The following is a 14788-nucleotide window of genomic DNA, read 5'->3' as shown; positions in this document are numbered from 1 at the left end:
GTTATTTGGCTTTGATTATTTCAAATTATGCATTTGACGAAAAAAGCTAACCTTTAACACGCCGTATCTCGATTTGTATTGGTCGTAAAAATATTATAGAAAAACAGTTTCGTTTGTGTTACTAAAAGATACAATTTTGATATCTACAGTTTTTTTATTAAATGCATATTTTTCGAGTTATTCTCAAAAAACCCTCTAAGAAAGTCGATTTTTCCGTCGAAACTGTTACTTTCAACCACGAATAACTCGAAAAATATTAGTTTTACGAAGAAAATGCAAAAAACATTTTTTTCGTAAAATTACTTTTTACATCGATTTACATGTTTAAAATTTAATAAAAAATTCCCACCCCCGAGATGGTGTGGCAACTACCCCCAATATTTTAGCGTACAGCAGCATGATATAGAAAATGATCCTTGGGCTATTGCCTACCTTCTGTGAAAATTTCAAGTAAATCCATGCTGGACGAAAAAATTGCGAACCAAAATGCTTCATTTCATCGACTAACAGAATCATAATTTGATATTAAACAAAAGATAAATCGATATACTTGATACATATTATAAATATACTATATATATAATTTATAAATAAAGAATACATTACACGTTATTGTCGGTATCCTAACAATGAAATATTCAAAAGAAAAGCGATTACAAAATTTGTAATTTTGCATTATACAGTGCCTCACACTGAAAATTAGCTTAAACAAAGAAACTCTGTTCTTATGGTAGTATAGCCGCCGGCGGCTAATATAGACATATACATAATACATAAATATAATTTATATATAGATAAAGAATATCTTATTAGGTACACGAAAATACCGATAACAATACACAACACTGCCGAAATAATGCACACTGCTTCAAAACGACCTAATAGTGGAATTGTAGAATATTTTGTTCAATTTAAATGAAATTTTTGTTTTGACATGGCGGGGCCCCCCAGGGGCCCCGTATAATTAATACGGCTGATACGGCGGTAGCTAAGCCTCTGATGCGCAGTATTAAAGTCGGTGTATGAGAAAGTATTCGAAATAATATAAAATTTGTTATTTCATTATTTCCAATAGTTTCTCTCTCATATACCGACTATAATACTGCGCATAGACGCCATTCCCCACCGGCACTTTTAAAATATGTGCACTGTGCTTGTCTGTTGCTTTGATTTGTTTACCTTCGTTTATTTCCAGCTGTTTTATTTCTGTATTCTCCGTTGTTAGGTATTCAGTTTTCTTTAGGTTTATTTCCATTCCATTCTTTGTATACCTATTCCTGTTCCAGTTTCTTATCATAAAGCTGAGGTCATCTTCGTCTTGTGCGGTCACTATCTGGTCGTCAGAAAAACTTAGGGTATATAATAAACCCAAACTTTGTTAATACGGCACGTGTCACACAAAATAGGGATGGATGGGGAGATAACGTAAAAAGAGCAATACGATCCCTGAAAGAAACCTAAATTCATAATCTCAAAGCATTTGTTTAGATGCATAGATTGGAAAAAAGAAGAAAAAGATATTGTAATCTAGCAAATTTATTTAAATAAATTATTGGTTTGATTTTGTCTAATTCTAGTTAAATTGTTCAAATAAACTATGTTTTTCTTAGACTGGCACCATGTTTTATTTAAGTTTTTCTTTTAATATAGGCTTAATTATATATTTTCAGATAAGAATCAAAAACCAACCGCTGACGCTGGAAAAGACTTCGAGGTCGAGCTTCCCAAAAACATTATCATGTTGAACGGTTCAAATTCAAAGGATGATTGGGCCATCGTCAGATGGAAATGGGACAGGAACGCGAATTCTCTAGCTATTGGCAACATTGCCGAAAAAACGGACGAATCTCCCGTTCTAATTTTGACAGATCTCGCAGTAGGAAAATACATCTTTAATTTGACTGTGTACGATGAGCAAGGCCTGTCCGATACAGATTCTGTGTCGGTGGTCGTTAAGAATGATCCAAAAGTGTTTTATTTGGTGGAATTAACGGTGGATTTAGATGCGCAGACGTTAACGCAAGCGCAGTATGATTCGCTGATAGGTAAATTGGCTTTGCTTGTCAAAAATGGATCAAAGTTACAGGTACGAGTTCTCTAATACATATTATTGTTATCTGAGATTATACAGGGTGTCCCCGACAGTGCGTTCCTTTAAGGTATGGATATAATACACAATTTAGAACAAAAAAGTCCTATAACATTTTTTTAAGTTAACCGTTTCCAAGAAAAAAATTACATTGTTCTCCATATAAGTTAATTTTTATTTTCATAAATTTGAATAACATGGCAACGTAGCCTAAAGGAATTTGCTGTAACTGTGGAAATTTAACTTAATAACCCTTTGTTTATTTACTTTGAGGTGTAATTTTTGGGGTTGTTGACATCGTAGGTACCTACCTGCAAAATAATGGATATTGGTTTGGTTGATATTAACATTATTTTACCTACCAGATGCAACTGACCTACAAACCTACTTTTTTAATCTTTAGATTTTTGAGTTGCGCGTTGTTGCCAGAATTTGCATATCAAAATGTATTTTCGTTTTTTGGTCAAACGGCTGAATTTAGAAAAAAATGTTATAAGACTTTTTTGCTCTACGTTGTGCCTTCTACCTATACCTTAAAAGAACGCACTATTTTCGGGGACACCCTGTATAAATGTTTTTCTTTCTTTATCTTACATGCTCTTAATAGACCAGGGCATTTAGCGTAAAATAAATCGATTTTTAAATACAGCACCTAGACACCTGCAACTTTTTGCATTGTGTTCAGGATGATCTGAGTAAAAACATAGTAAAAATATAGAAAACTGGGTGGGAATGTATAGTTGCATTTTAAAATGCATACACATATCAAAAAAGTGTATTAAGTTAGGCAAGATTTTGTTACTCAGGTGGTTTTTGGGGTAGCTGAAGACGAAAATGCTATCAGAACTGACCACCGGAGCACCTGGTGTCCAGTTTCACTGCTAAGGCACATCCTCTATAGTTTCGAGGGTTTTCGGTACAAAATTGATGCAAACAATTTACTCTGGGGGTTTTTAAGTAGGTCTCTGAATAAGAATACGCCATCAGAACCGACCACCGGTGCACCTGATGCCCAAAAAGCCTATACATTCCAGAAGATATCATGCCTTAGCAGTGACATTGGGCACCAGGTGGTGTCGGTTGTATGATGGTGTATTCGTATTTAGCGACCCCACAAAACCGCCTAGTAATCTATTTGCATGCATTTAAGGCCATAAACCTTCGAAACTCCCGAAGATGACGTGCCTTAGCAGTTACCGTGGGCACCAGGTGCTCCATGGGTCTGTTCTGATGGCGTATTCTTGTTCAGTAACCCCTAAAACTCCTCGGGTCTATTTGCATTAATTTAGGGCCGAAATCGAAACTCCAGAAGATGACGTGATCCTAGACACCAGGTGCTCTGGGTGTCGGTTCTGATGAAGCTAGGACAAATAATCCCCGGACAAGTAATCCGTGACAAAAAATTCTATCCCTGAACAAAAAATCCCGGACAAATAATCCCCACAAATTTTTTTGGACAAAATATCCCCACAAAAAATCCCGGACAAAAAATCCCCAAGATATATCTGCTGTCGAATAGTTCTCTAAAAGGTTTCCTGAAAGGACCCCGCACAAACCTTATGGAAAATAGGTCCCAGTGGATTTCGTTCATACTTTGGGAAAATACCCTTTGAAGCATCCTGATAAAAAGTTCTCATGGGCACAACTCAATCGTATGAAGGATTTTCAAGATATAGAGGCCCAAACTCGGAAAATTACAAGATTTACGGAGTATTCCAATTCCGTGAGTTACTGGTTATTTGGCAACATGTAGAAGTTTGGATTAAGGGAAAGTACTAGTAGTCTAGGATTTTTTCCTGGCTATCCAATGGCGACCTTTACTTTGAACTTGACCTTCAACGGACGTCATCTTCTAGAGTTTCGAAGGTTTTCGGCATTAAATTGATATAAACAGATTACCTCATGGGTTTTTGGGATCGCAAAACACGAATATGCCATCAGAATTAGAATTGACCTCCGGATGACGTGATAGCCAGGGCCACTGCAAGGTACGTCATCTTCTAGAGTTTCGATGGTTTTCGGCATTTAATTGATGCAAATGAATTACTGGAGGGTTTTTTGAGGTCGCTAAACACGAATAATATGCCACCAGAACCGACTTCCGGAGCACCTGGTTTCCAATGTCAATGAAAGGGGCTCCTGGAGTTTGGACGGTCTTTGGTACTACATTGATGCAAACGGATTACTCATAGGTTTTTGGAGTTGCTGAACACGAATACCCCATCAGAACAGACATCGGAGTACCTGGTGCCAAAGGCACGTCATGCTTTGGAGATTCGAGAGCTTTCGGTACTAAATTAATGTAGACTGATTACTCACAGGTTTTTGGGGTTGCTGAACGTTCGAATTCGTGCCTAAGGCAGGTCTTCTTCTGGAGTTTCGACAGGTTTCGGCATTAAATTGATGCAGATGGGTATTACTCATTAGTTTTTGGGGCTGCTAAACATAAATACGCCATCAGAACAGACATCGGGGTACCTGGTGCCTAAGGCACGTCATCTTCTGGGGTTTCGAGAGTTTTCGGTACTAAATTGATGCAAGCGGATTACTCACAGGTTTTTGGGGTTGCTGAACGTGAATTCGATATCATATCCGATCCACAGAGCACCTGGTGCCTAAGACACGTCATCTTCTGGGGTTTGGAGAGTTTTCGGTACTAAATTGATGCAAGCGGATTACTCTTGTGTTTTCGGGGTTGCTGAACACGAATATGACTTAGATAAAAGACTCTGGAGTATCTAGTGGCCACGATGAATACCATTATCAAAATAGAATGTAGTAAATGATATTAAAATAAATGAAGGAAAGACATTGTCAGATATGAATTGAGTTTATATTTTTTATAAATAATTAAAACAATTGAAGAGCACAATATAGTTATTTTATTAATATTTTTGACTTTGAAAACGGTACAAAGGACCTCGAAACTCCAGAAGATGACGTGCCATAGTGTATGTTCGGTAGTATGCATGTATGCATGTTTGTCAACCCCAAAAATTTAAGAGTAATCCATTTGATTCCTCCGAAACTCCAGAAGATACCTGTCTTAGGCACCAGGTGCTCCTGTGTCTGTGCTGATCACGTATTCGTGTTCAGCAACCCCAAAAACCTATAACTAATCCGTTTGCATTAATGTAGCACCAAAGACCCTCGAAACTCCAGGAGCCCTTTACATTGACCTTGGAAAGCAGGTGCTCCGGGAATCGGTTCTAGTGGCATATTCGTGTTTAGCGACCTCAAAAAACCCTTCAGTAATTCATTTGCATCAATTAAATGCCGAAAACCATCGAAACTCTAGAAGATGACGTCCCTTGCAGAGGCCCTGGCCACCACGTCATCCGGAGGGCAATTCTGATGGCATATTCGTGTTTAGCGATCCCAAAAACCCATGAGTAATCTGTTTATATCAATTCAATGCCGAAAACCCTCGAAACTCTAGAAGATGACGTCCGTTGAAGGTCAAGGTCAAAGTAAAGGTTGCCATTGGATAGCCAGGAAAAAATTCTAGACTAAGTACTAGTACTTTTCCTTGATCCAAACTTCTACATGTTGCCAAATAACCAGTAACTCACGGAATTGGAATACCCCGTAAATCTTATAATTTTCCGAGTTTGGGCCTATATATCTTGAAAATCCTTCATACGATTGAGTTGTGCCCATGACAACTTTTTATCAGGATGCTTCAATGAGTATTTTCCCAAAGTATGAACGAAATCCACTGGGACCTATTTTCCATAAGGTTTGTGCGGGGTCCTTTTTTTAACAAATTTCGAATTCCAATTCCATGCTGAAAACTATATTTCTTTATAGGTAATGACAAAAAAATGTGAGTTTTTGCAAAAATCGTGGAAAATATGGGGAATGAGCTAAGCCTCGTTTTCATGTCAGGCGCTTAACGCGCGATTACAACTACATACGTTTTACTTGAGACCGTTCACATCAACGCGCGTTAGCATGTGAACGGTCTTCAGTAAAATGTATGTAGTTGTAATCGTGCGTTAGGCGCCTGACATGAAAACAGGTCCTTAGCTCATTCTACATATCTTCCACGATTTTTGAAAAAACTCACACTCTTTTGTCATGTAAAATTTGAAGTTTTTAACATGGAATTGAAATTCGACATTTGTTTTTTATTTTTTTAAAGGGAACACAATGATAAACTCTTTAAACTTCTTCTTCTTCAAGTGCCGTCTCCTAATCGGAGGTTGGATATCATCATCACTATCTTTACTCTATCCACCGCTGCTCTAAAGAGTTCTATAGAACTGCATCTAAACCAGTCCCTTAAATTCTTTAACCATGACACTCTCCTTCTTCCTATACTCCTTCCGCCTCTTATCTTTCCCTGTATTATCAGTCTTAGCATTTCATATCGCGGTCCCCTCATTACGTGTCCCAGATATTGTAACTTTCTTATTTTTATTGTGTTTATTATTTCGCATTCTTTACCCATTTCTCGCAGTACTTCCGTGTTCGTTTTCCTCTGTGTCCATGCTATTCTAAGCATTCTTCTGTAACACCACATTTCAAATGACTGTAGCTTATTTATGTGTTCTTGCTTTAATGTCCAGCTTTCAAGTCCATATTGTAGTATCGAGAACATGTAGCATCTCAAAGCTCTTGCTCTCAGTTCTAAGCTAAGGTCTTTGTTGCAGAGAACTGTTTTCATTTTTACAAACGCATTTCTTGCTATTTCTATCCTGGTGCTTATTTCTGTTGTTTCATCATTTTTCTCTGAAATCCAGGTTCCTAGGTATTTGTATTTATCAACCCTTTCTATCGGCACATTTCCCAAATGTATGCTTGTTTGTATGTTTGTTTTCTTAGTTATTATCATGTATTTGGTCTTTTTTATATTCATTTTTAGTCCATATTCTTTACAGAAATTGTTTGTTTTGTTCAGTAGTAGTTGGAGTTGTTCAGCAGAGCTTGCTATAATCACGGTGTCATCTGCATATCTTATGTTGTTAATAGATCTTCCGTTAATTATTATTCCTTCACTTTGAGATAGCAATGCTTCTTCAAAAATGGCTTCACTATATGCATTAAAGAGTAATGGAGACATAATACATCCCTGCCGAACTCCTCTCCTGATTTCAATTTCTGGACTGGGTTCGTTATCTATTACAATTTGTGCTCTTTGATTCCAGTAAAGGTTTGTTATTATTCGTAAGTCCCTTTTGTCTATGTTTTTTGTCTTTAGAATTTGGACTAATTTTTCATGTCTTACTTTGTCAAAAGCCTTCTCAAAATCAACGTAACAAACATGCACATCCACATTCATGTCCATGCATCTTTGAGCTAACACATTAAAAGCAAATAACGCCTCTCTGGTTCCTAGTCCGTTTCTGAACCCAAACTGACTATCATCTATTCCTTCTTCTAGTTTTTTGTTTATACGACCATGTATTATTTTCAAGAATAATTTGAGAATGTGACTTATTAATGATATTGTTCTGTATTCACTGCAATCTTTAGCGTTTGTATTTTTAGGGATAGCACAAAAGGTTGAGAGTAACCATTGTTTTGGTATGTTTCCTGTTTTGTACACTGTGTTAAACAAGTCTACGATAATGTCTAAGGTTTCATCATTTATACATTTTAAGCTTTCTACTGGGATTTGGTCTGGACCTACTGCTTTACCATTTTTGCTGTTTTTTAATGCCGATTTAATTTCTTCTTTTAATATCTTCAAAACCGTATCATCTTCTACTTCGACTTCCATCTGCTCTGTTCTATTGTCTTTGAACAATTCATTTATGTATTCTGTCCATCTCTTTAATTTTTCGTTAGTACTCAACACAAGTTTCCCATCTGTATCTTTTAGTATTCCCGGTTTTCTTTTTCTGTTGATCTGCGTTAATTCCTTAATTTTTTTATGTGTGTTAAAATTATCATGTCTTTTCTGGTGTTCTTCTATTTCTGCGCATTGTTCTTTTAACCACTGTTCTTTAGCCTGTTTAATTTTGGATTTTATTTGTTTATCCACATTTTTGCACATCTGATTATCTTTGTTTTTATGCTGACGTCTTTCTTCCATTAAATCTAAGATTTCCTCCGTCATCCATTGTTTCTTTTTGTATCTGGTTGGTGTAAGAATTTCTTTTTGACATTTATCTATTTCTGTCTTTATTAATAACCATTTTGTCTCTGTTTCAGTATTTTGTTGGATTTGTTCTTTAACATTCATTAAACGGTTATTAATTTCATCTGTCAGGCGTTGTTTTATGAGTGGGTTTCTTAGTTTACTTGTATCGATTTTTACATCTGTTGTTCTGCGTTTTATTATTAGTCTAGTATTTAAAGACAAAACAAATAAATTAAAGACAAATAATTATCATAAAATACATATAAATTTACCTACCTTAATCAGTTCTTTCTTACTTAGTTGATGAAGAGAAGTGAGTTAGATAATTAATAAACAAACGTTATTATAAGTGAATTGTATTTATTGAAATAAGAAAATGAAAAAGAAATTAATGTGGACCTCGTTCTGGTTTTACAATACAGGGTTTTACAAAAGTCAACTCCTTCTATATAGAGATCAAACGCGCAATAATTACAACACCTATCAAGTCTTATGTTCAAAGTACCATAGTCTGGCAATTAAGTTCCGAGACTGATTGTTTTCTTGGATATACTGGGTGTAATTCACTTGAAATGGTTACCACAAGATCAGGCAGTTAATCAATATTACTAATTGGAGGTTTTACTTAAACTGCGCGAAGAATTCGCAAAAAGAGTCCCGAAATGTGGAAAGCGAACTCCTGGATACTCCATCACAACGCGTACTCTCTTAGGATTTTTTTTGTCAAAAACTAGGTCACAGTCTTGGATCACCCACCCTATTCGCCAAATTTAACACTGTGCGACTTCTACCTGTTCCCAAAAATCTTTTCTATTCTCGAATCATAAAAAAATTGTGGCCGGAAAAGGTTTTCAGTTAGATAAAAAAAGTATTGGATATTTGGAAGACTTCTCAAACTCCTGTTATTAGAAATTATTTTTACAAATTCAAACAAATATATGTTTTAGGTTAGAAGTGTCCGTCCTTCCAAGATAACAGGAAACGCCCTTATTACCTTTTACGTAGATGACTCCACCGGAAAACCAACCCCCGCAAACGATGTGGTTCATTATCTCCGTCAAAAGCTACGCGTCGACGCCAGTCTTTTGGGTTTTTCCGTCGAAAAACTTCAAACCAGCATATGCCAGAACAACTGCTCCGGACACGGCGTGTGCGACGAGTTGACGAGGAAATGCAAATGCGAAGCTTTCTGGATGCAAGACATGTTTAAAGTTTATCTCAAGTTCGAAGGAGATTCTGACTGCAGTTGGAGCATATTGTACGTAGTTTTAGGTGTGGTTTGTGGTATTCTGTTGTTCGTCGGTACACTTTGGGGAACTGTGCATCTTTGTTATACTTTCTGTATAAAAAGGAACCGTAATGGCAAACCTACAACGTATAAACTTATCGAAGACACGGAGGATGTACCACCATGTAAGTATTAGCAAAGAATACACCAACTACTTGTTGGGGTTAAGTTAGATGACTGATTTTTTTTCTAAATTTTTAATATAATAAATGTAGATGACGTCTATAAACCATGTGGAATTTTGAATCGAAAAAGTATTATAGCTACCTTTGACTGACAATTGTCTACCTTTGTCAGTTAACGATTCTGTGAAATTGTTTAAAGCCAGTAGAATAGAACAATTATACAGATCATGATGCTATAAAAACAAGATAGGATATTCCCGTAGCGCAAATACGTCCGAGTTCGCGCATCGCATGACGTAACTGTAGACCGGAATTTAAATTCTTGTTGTTAGCTTATAGTCCAGACTATATCGTCGCCCCCGTTAGGTAACCTATTCCGATTCAATTTTTTTGTACAAACTCACTTAAAAAGAGTTCCTTATAACAAATACACAGAGTGCCGGGAGGTGCCGCGTTCGTAAAATTGTTTAAACAATTTTTTTAAACAAATTCAAAAAATCAATTGTTTCACTTCGTATAATTTTTTTAGATTCTTTGGGTCATTATGAGCCAAAAAGGTATCTTGTAATTTTTCTCTAAAATTGACTGTTGTTGAGTTATACTCGATTTAATATTTGAAAAACGCGAAAATGACCATTTTCAAGGCTTAACTCGGTTAAAAATTATTATTGTGAAAGTCAAAAAGTGACTGAATCAAAGTTGAAAGCCTCCCTTATAGGATTCTGAAGAAATTTTGTCATGATTTTATTACTGAGCTGTTATTTTAAATTGTTAACCATGAGCGCTAAGTAAGGCGGCCGTCAATCTGAGTGCAAGAGATGCCCCATTGACGGCCGGAATGGTGCATCTCTTTTGCACTCACTATTGACGGCCGCGTATACGCAGTTAGCGCTCTTTGTTAATAATTAAAAATAACAGCTTACTAATAAAATAATGACAAAAATTTCTTCAGGATCCGGTAGGGTGGACTTTAAACTTTGATTTGGTCACTTTCTATCTTTCATAGTAATAATTTTAACTGAGTTATTAAGCCTTGGAAATGGTGATTTTCGCGTTTTTCAAATATTAAATCGCGTATAACTCGACAACAATAAATTTTAGAGAAAAATCACAGGAGACCTTTTTTATTTATAATAACCCAAAAAATCTAAAAAAAAATTGAACGAATTGAAAAAATTATTTTTTTGAATTTGATTAAACAATTTTCTGACCGCGGCACCTCCCGGCACCCTGTGGATTTGGTCTAAGGAACTCTTTTTTAGTAAGTTTGTGCAAAAAAATCGAATCGAAATAATTTACCTAACGGGGGCGACCATACAGCCTGGACTATACAACCGCGAGCAATTCAAACTAATCGGACATTACGAACCATTACAAACTTGGATCTCCAGTTACGTCACGACTCCCTTCTCTTCGAGATGCGCTCGAGATACACTTAACAGTGTAATGGTCAGCATAGTTGCCTTCCAAGCAGTTAATCCTGGCAGGATCGCCATGTCGTAAATAAGTGTGTATATTGCCTTTTAGGTCCATATTAATTAAAACGCTGTTGTTTGGCTAACATTATATTTACATCGAACAAATGGTGATTCAACCATAATTGTTTACAATAACATCACATTACTTATACCACTACATTTGTACATCTCAAGTATCTAATAATAACTCTAATACAAAATTCACCTACACTGCATTTTTATACCCGCCGACATAATATGAATACATCACGTTTATAATTCATGGTCAAAAGTCAGTGTCTTCGTATCGGGCTAATACCCTATATTATATTTTGATAAAGTTATCTAAAATTTAAAACATATTTTATATAGATTATCCCAACTATACTACAGCGCAATACATTATCTTGTTATTTATAGTATCATGATACAGATAGGAAAGAACTTACAGTTAAGAATTGTATGAAGATGATGTTCGAGACGAGTTACGTGCCAACCAGTACCCAGTCCCAGTCTGACTAAGAAATGAATTCCTTCTTTAGGTGCCGCCTCTAATGGATGTTTAAGATGAATTCTGCAAATTCATCTCTACCTGCGTTTTTGTTATTAAGATTTGGAGGCCGTCCTGTTCAGTCCTTAATGTTATGCGGTCAGGTTATTTGTTGTCTACCAGGACCATGTTTTCCTTCTAGTTTTTCTTCCATTATTAGTTGAAGGAGGTTTTTTGATAAATTCTTGAAGTGCAGGATCTCTATTCATACGTTTTAGAACTTCTTCACTTCTAAGATGGTCAGTCCATGGAAGTTTTATAATATGGCGGAGTATCACACGTATTTCAGGCGGTCAAATGACTGAAATAAAGTCGAAGATAGAAATGTCAAGAAATGCGTTCGTAATAACGAAAACAATTATCTGCAATAAAGACTTTAGATTGGAACTGAGAGTAAGACCTCTGAGGTGTTACGTGTTTTCGATACTGCAATGTGAGCTTGAGAGCTGGATACTGAAGCAAGAACACTTAAATAAGCTACAGTCATTTGAGATGTGGTGTTACAGATGGATGCTTAAAATAGCATGGACACAGAAAAAAAACAAACACGAAAGTATTGCGAGAAATAGGCAAAGAATACGCTATACATAGAAAACACAATAAAAACAAGAAAGTTGCAATATCTGGCCACGTAATGAGGGGAAAAACCAAAAGTTGAAATATTATGAACACCTGTACAATTTGTTTATTGAAGTTTGTAGATCTTTTACAAAAAATAACGAGGATCCTAGTGCAAAAAGTAATAAATAAAACACATGAAACGAATGTCTATTTTGGCACAAACAAAACCAACCGAAAATTCAAAAATTTATTACACTGGAAAATAGGTATAAAATTAAATTTGAGTTGTTCATTCAAGAAGAGGTAACCTGGAACCACAAATAGGCCGAATCTCTCTGCGAAATTTTACCTAACAATATGGTAAATAGACTCCGATGCGTAAGCAATTTGTTGGCTCCATATGGTACTCGTAGGCGTTAATGGGTTAAAAGTACAACTTTCGTTCGTCTTTAGCAGATGCCGCCACGGCATCCATGTCATAATCTTTCGTTTGTGGATCGAGGCTGACGGCCAGAATTTGAGTGGTTCAGAGAGAATCAAATATGTGCTCTCTGAAGAGACTCTAACAAGAATCAAAACTAGTTAGAGCACTTTTGGCGCTCTCTGAACTAACTAAAATAAGACGGCTCTTATGGTGTAACCAAAAGATTAGTTCTGATAAAGTTTTATTTTTAATATTGTTAATATTAAAAGTAAAACTTTCGTTCGTAATGTTTTTTTATCCTATACGGTCCTAGTACGGTCCTTAATAAAGTATTATGTTTTTTTAGATACATCGAAAAAAGCCAACTTCTCGGACAGCGATACCGATTCTGACGTAGTCTTCGAGTCCCGATCGAAGCCTCCACGATTTTCGGACACGAGAAACGGCCACAAGCCGAGCAGAAACGGGTTTCCGAAAGGGGGACGCAGGATAAAAACTTAGTATAAGTATTTATTAGACGGTATACGCCAAGTCGATAACGATTTTCACTTTCCTATTTAGTAATGTGATTTTTATTTATTGTGATTCTATTTTAAACATACTTTTTACGTTGATCTATACTGAATTATTGTTATTTTAGATTTTTACGAAAAGGTAAACTTTTAGCCTAAATGTTTACGTACGTAAGTAAATTGGACGTTCTGGTTCATTAGTAAAGTTCCATAACTCAGTAGTAAGTACAATTTATGATTAACAATATTTCTTTTAAAAATAATTTCCAGTTTGTATACTACTGTAAGTTGGATGTCTATCAGCCAAGAGACCAAGCAGGTTTTAGAGCAGGATATGACACGAATGACTATAACAAGCCATTAGTCCTGATATTTGTTGACTACGAAAAAACTTTCGACACAATGAGTCATTAAAAAATGTTAAAAGCCTTAACAGAGTGCCGTATAGATCATCGCTATATAAACATGATCAAATACATCTATGAAAATCCGACAGCAAGCATGAAACTGGTAGATAAAAACACCAAAGCATTTAAAATATCGAAATAAAAGTAATAAGATCAATAACGGGTATATCCAGTGGCGGCTTTTCTTTATGTGCTGCTGAGCTGCAGAACTACCAAACAACCATAGCAAATCTTAATTATTAAAGAATAATTAATATAGTTTTATTTCAAATCTGCCATATTATCATATTAAACATCAACTGTTAATAATAATTCACCAACAACGATGATTAATATTATTTTTTTTACGTATTTACTCCTCTAGTGAAACCGTATAATTTTTTTACGTATTTGGTGCTCCAGTGAAGCAATCTTTTTACGTATTTGCTGCTCCAGTGAAGCCGCGTCGATAACAACCGAAACACTGGCAGCGGTAAAATGCATTTATTAGGCAAACGGCGATCTTAGCCGATGTGCTTCGGCAATCGGCTGATTAACGGCCTCGGAAATGTGTTTGCGAGCTGCAATTCACGACAGTTATTCGTGACCGTTGCATCTGTGCCGTGTTTAGAAATTCTTAGGTTACAATTTTGTTTAATTTGTTTTGTTCGAGCGTGTTTAAAACAATGGAGTTTCAATTTAAATTAGGTGTAAATAAATTTCAAAAACTTCACTATCAACAACAGTTGATTATAAAAGAACGTGGCCGTCCTATGCCTGATCTTAATATTGAAGTGTCCGGTAAAAGCCGTGGAAAAACATATACGCGTAAATTTAATAAAGACATAAGACATGTATCTACGAAATCAGTGGATTTGTGGATGTTCCGAAAAAAATGCTTTTTTCTGTTTTCCGTGTGCATTATTCGGCGCAGATAAAGAGGAAAAATTGTGGCGCGAGACAGGAGTGCGGGATCTAGTGCATTTAAGTGAAAAAATAAAGAAGCATGAAAACACGCAAACTCATATGAACAATGAAATGCGATTTGCATTATTTGGGAAACTTAATATACAGGCCCAACTTGACTCTGCTTATTGGATAAATATACAAAAACACAATGAAGAGGTGACGAAAAACAGGTATGTTTTGTCAAAAATAATTGACTGTATAAAATTCTGTGGGGCTTTTGAGCTCGCCTTACGAGGACACGATGAATCTGAAACATCAGATAACCCTGGAATTTTTCGTGGTTTAGTGAATTTTTCTGCTGAACTTGATAAAACACTTAGTGAACACCTTACAAATGCG

The 14788-nt window shown here is 35.9% G+C and overlaps 1 protein-coding gene across 2 annotated transcripts in view; it reads left to right on the top strand.

Annotated features, from left to right (window-relative positions):
• Positions 1-13319, top strand: part of LOC114334453 (dyslexia-associated protein KIAA0319-like protein) — a 224300-nt gene extending 210981 nt beyond the window's left edge. For both annotated transcript variants that reach the window (XM_050645139.1, XM_050645138.1), the window contains exons 9-11: positions 1671-2086; positions 9125-9590; positions 12929-13319. In XM_050645139.1, the coding sequence (XP_050501096.1) occupies positions 1671-2086; positions 9125-9590; positions 12929-13083 (1037 nt within the window). In that variant the 3' untranslated portion in view covers positions 13084-13319. The remainder of the gene's footprint in view (positions 1-1670; positions 2087-9124; positions 9591-12928) is intronic.
• Positions 13320-14788: the final 1469 nt, after the last annotated feature.

Source organism: Diabrotica virgifera, chromosome 3 (assembly GCF_917563875.1).
Source record: "Diabrotica virgifera virgifera chromosome 3, PGI_DIABVI_V3a".
Lineage (NCBI taxonomy): Eukaryota > Metazoa > Arthropoda > Insecta > Coleoptera > Chrysomelidae > Diabrotica > Diabrotica virgifera.
This window is presented reverse-complemented; position numbering and strand designations above follow the sequence as displayed.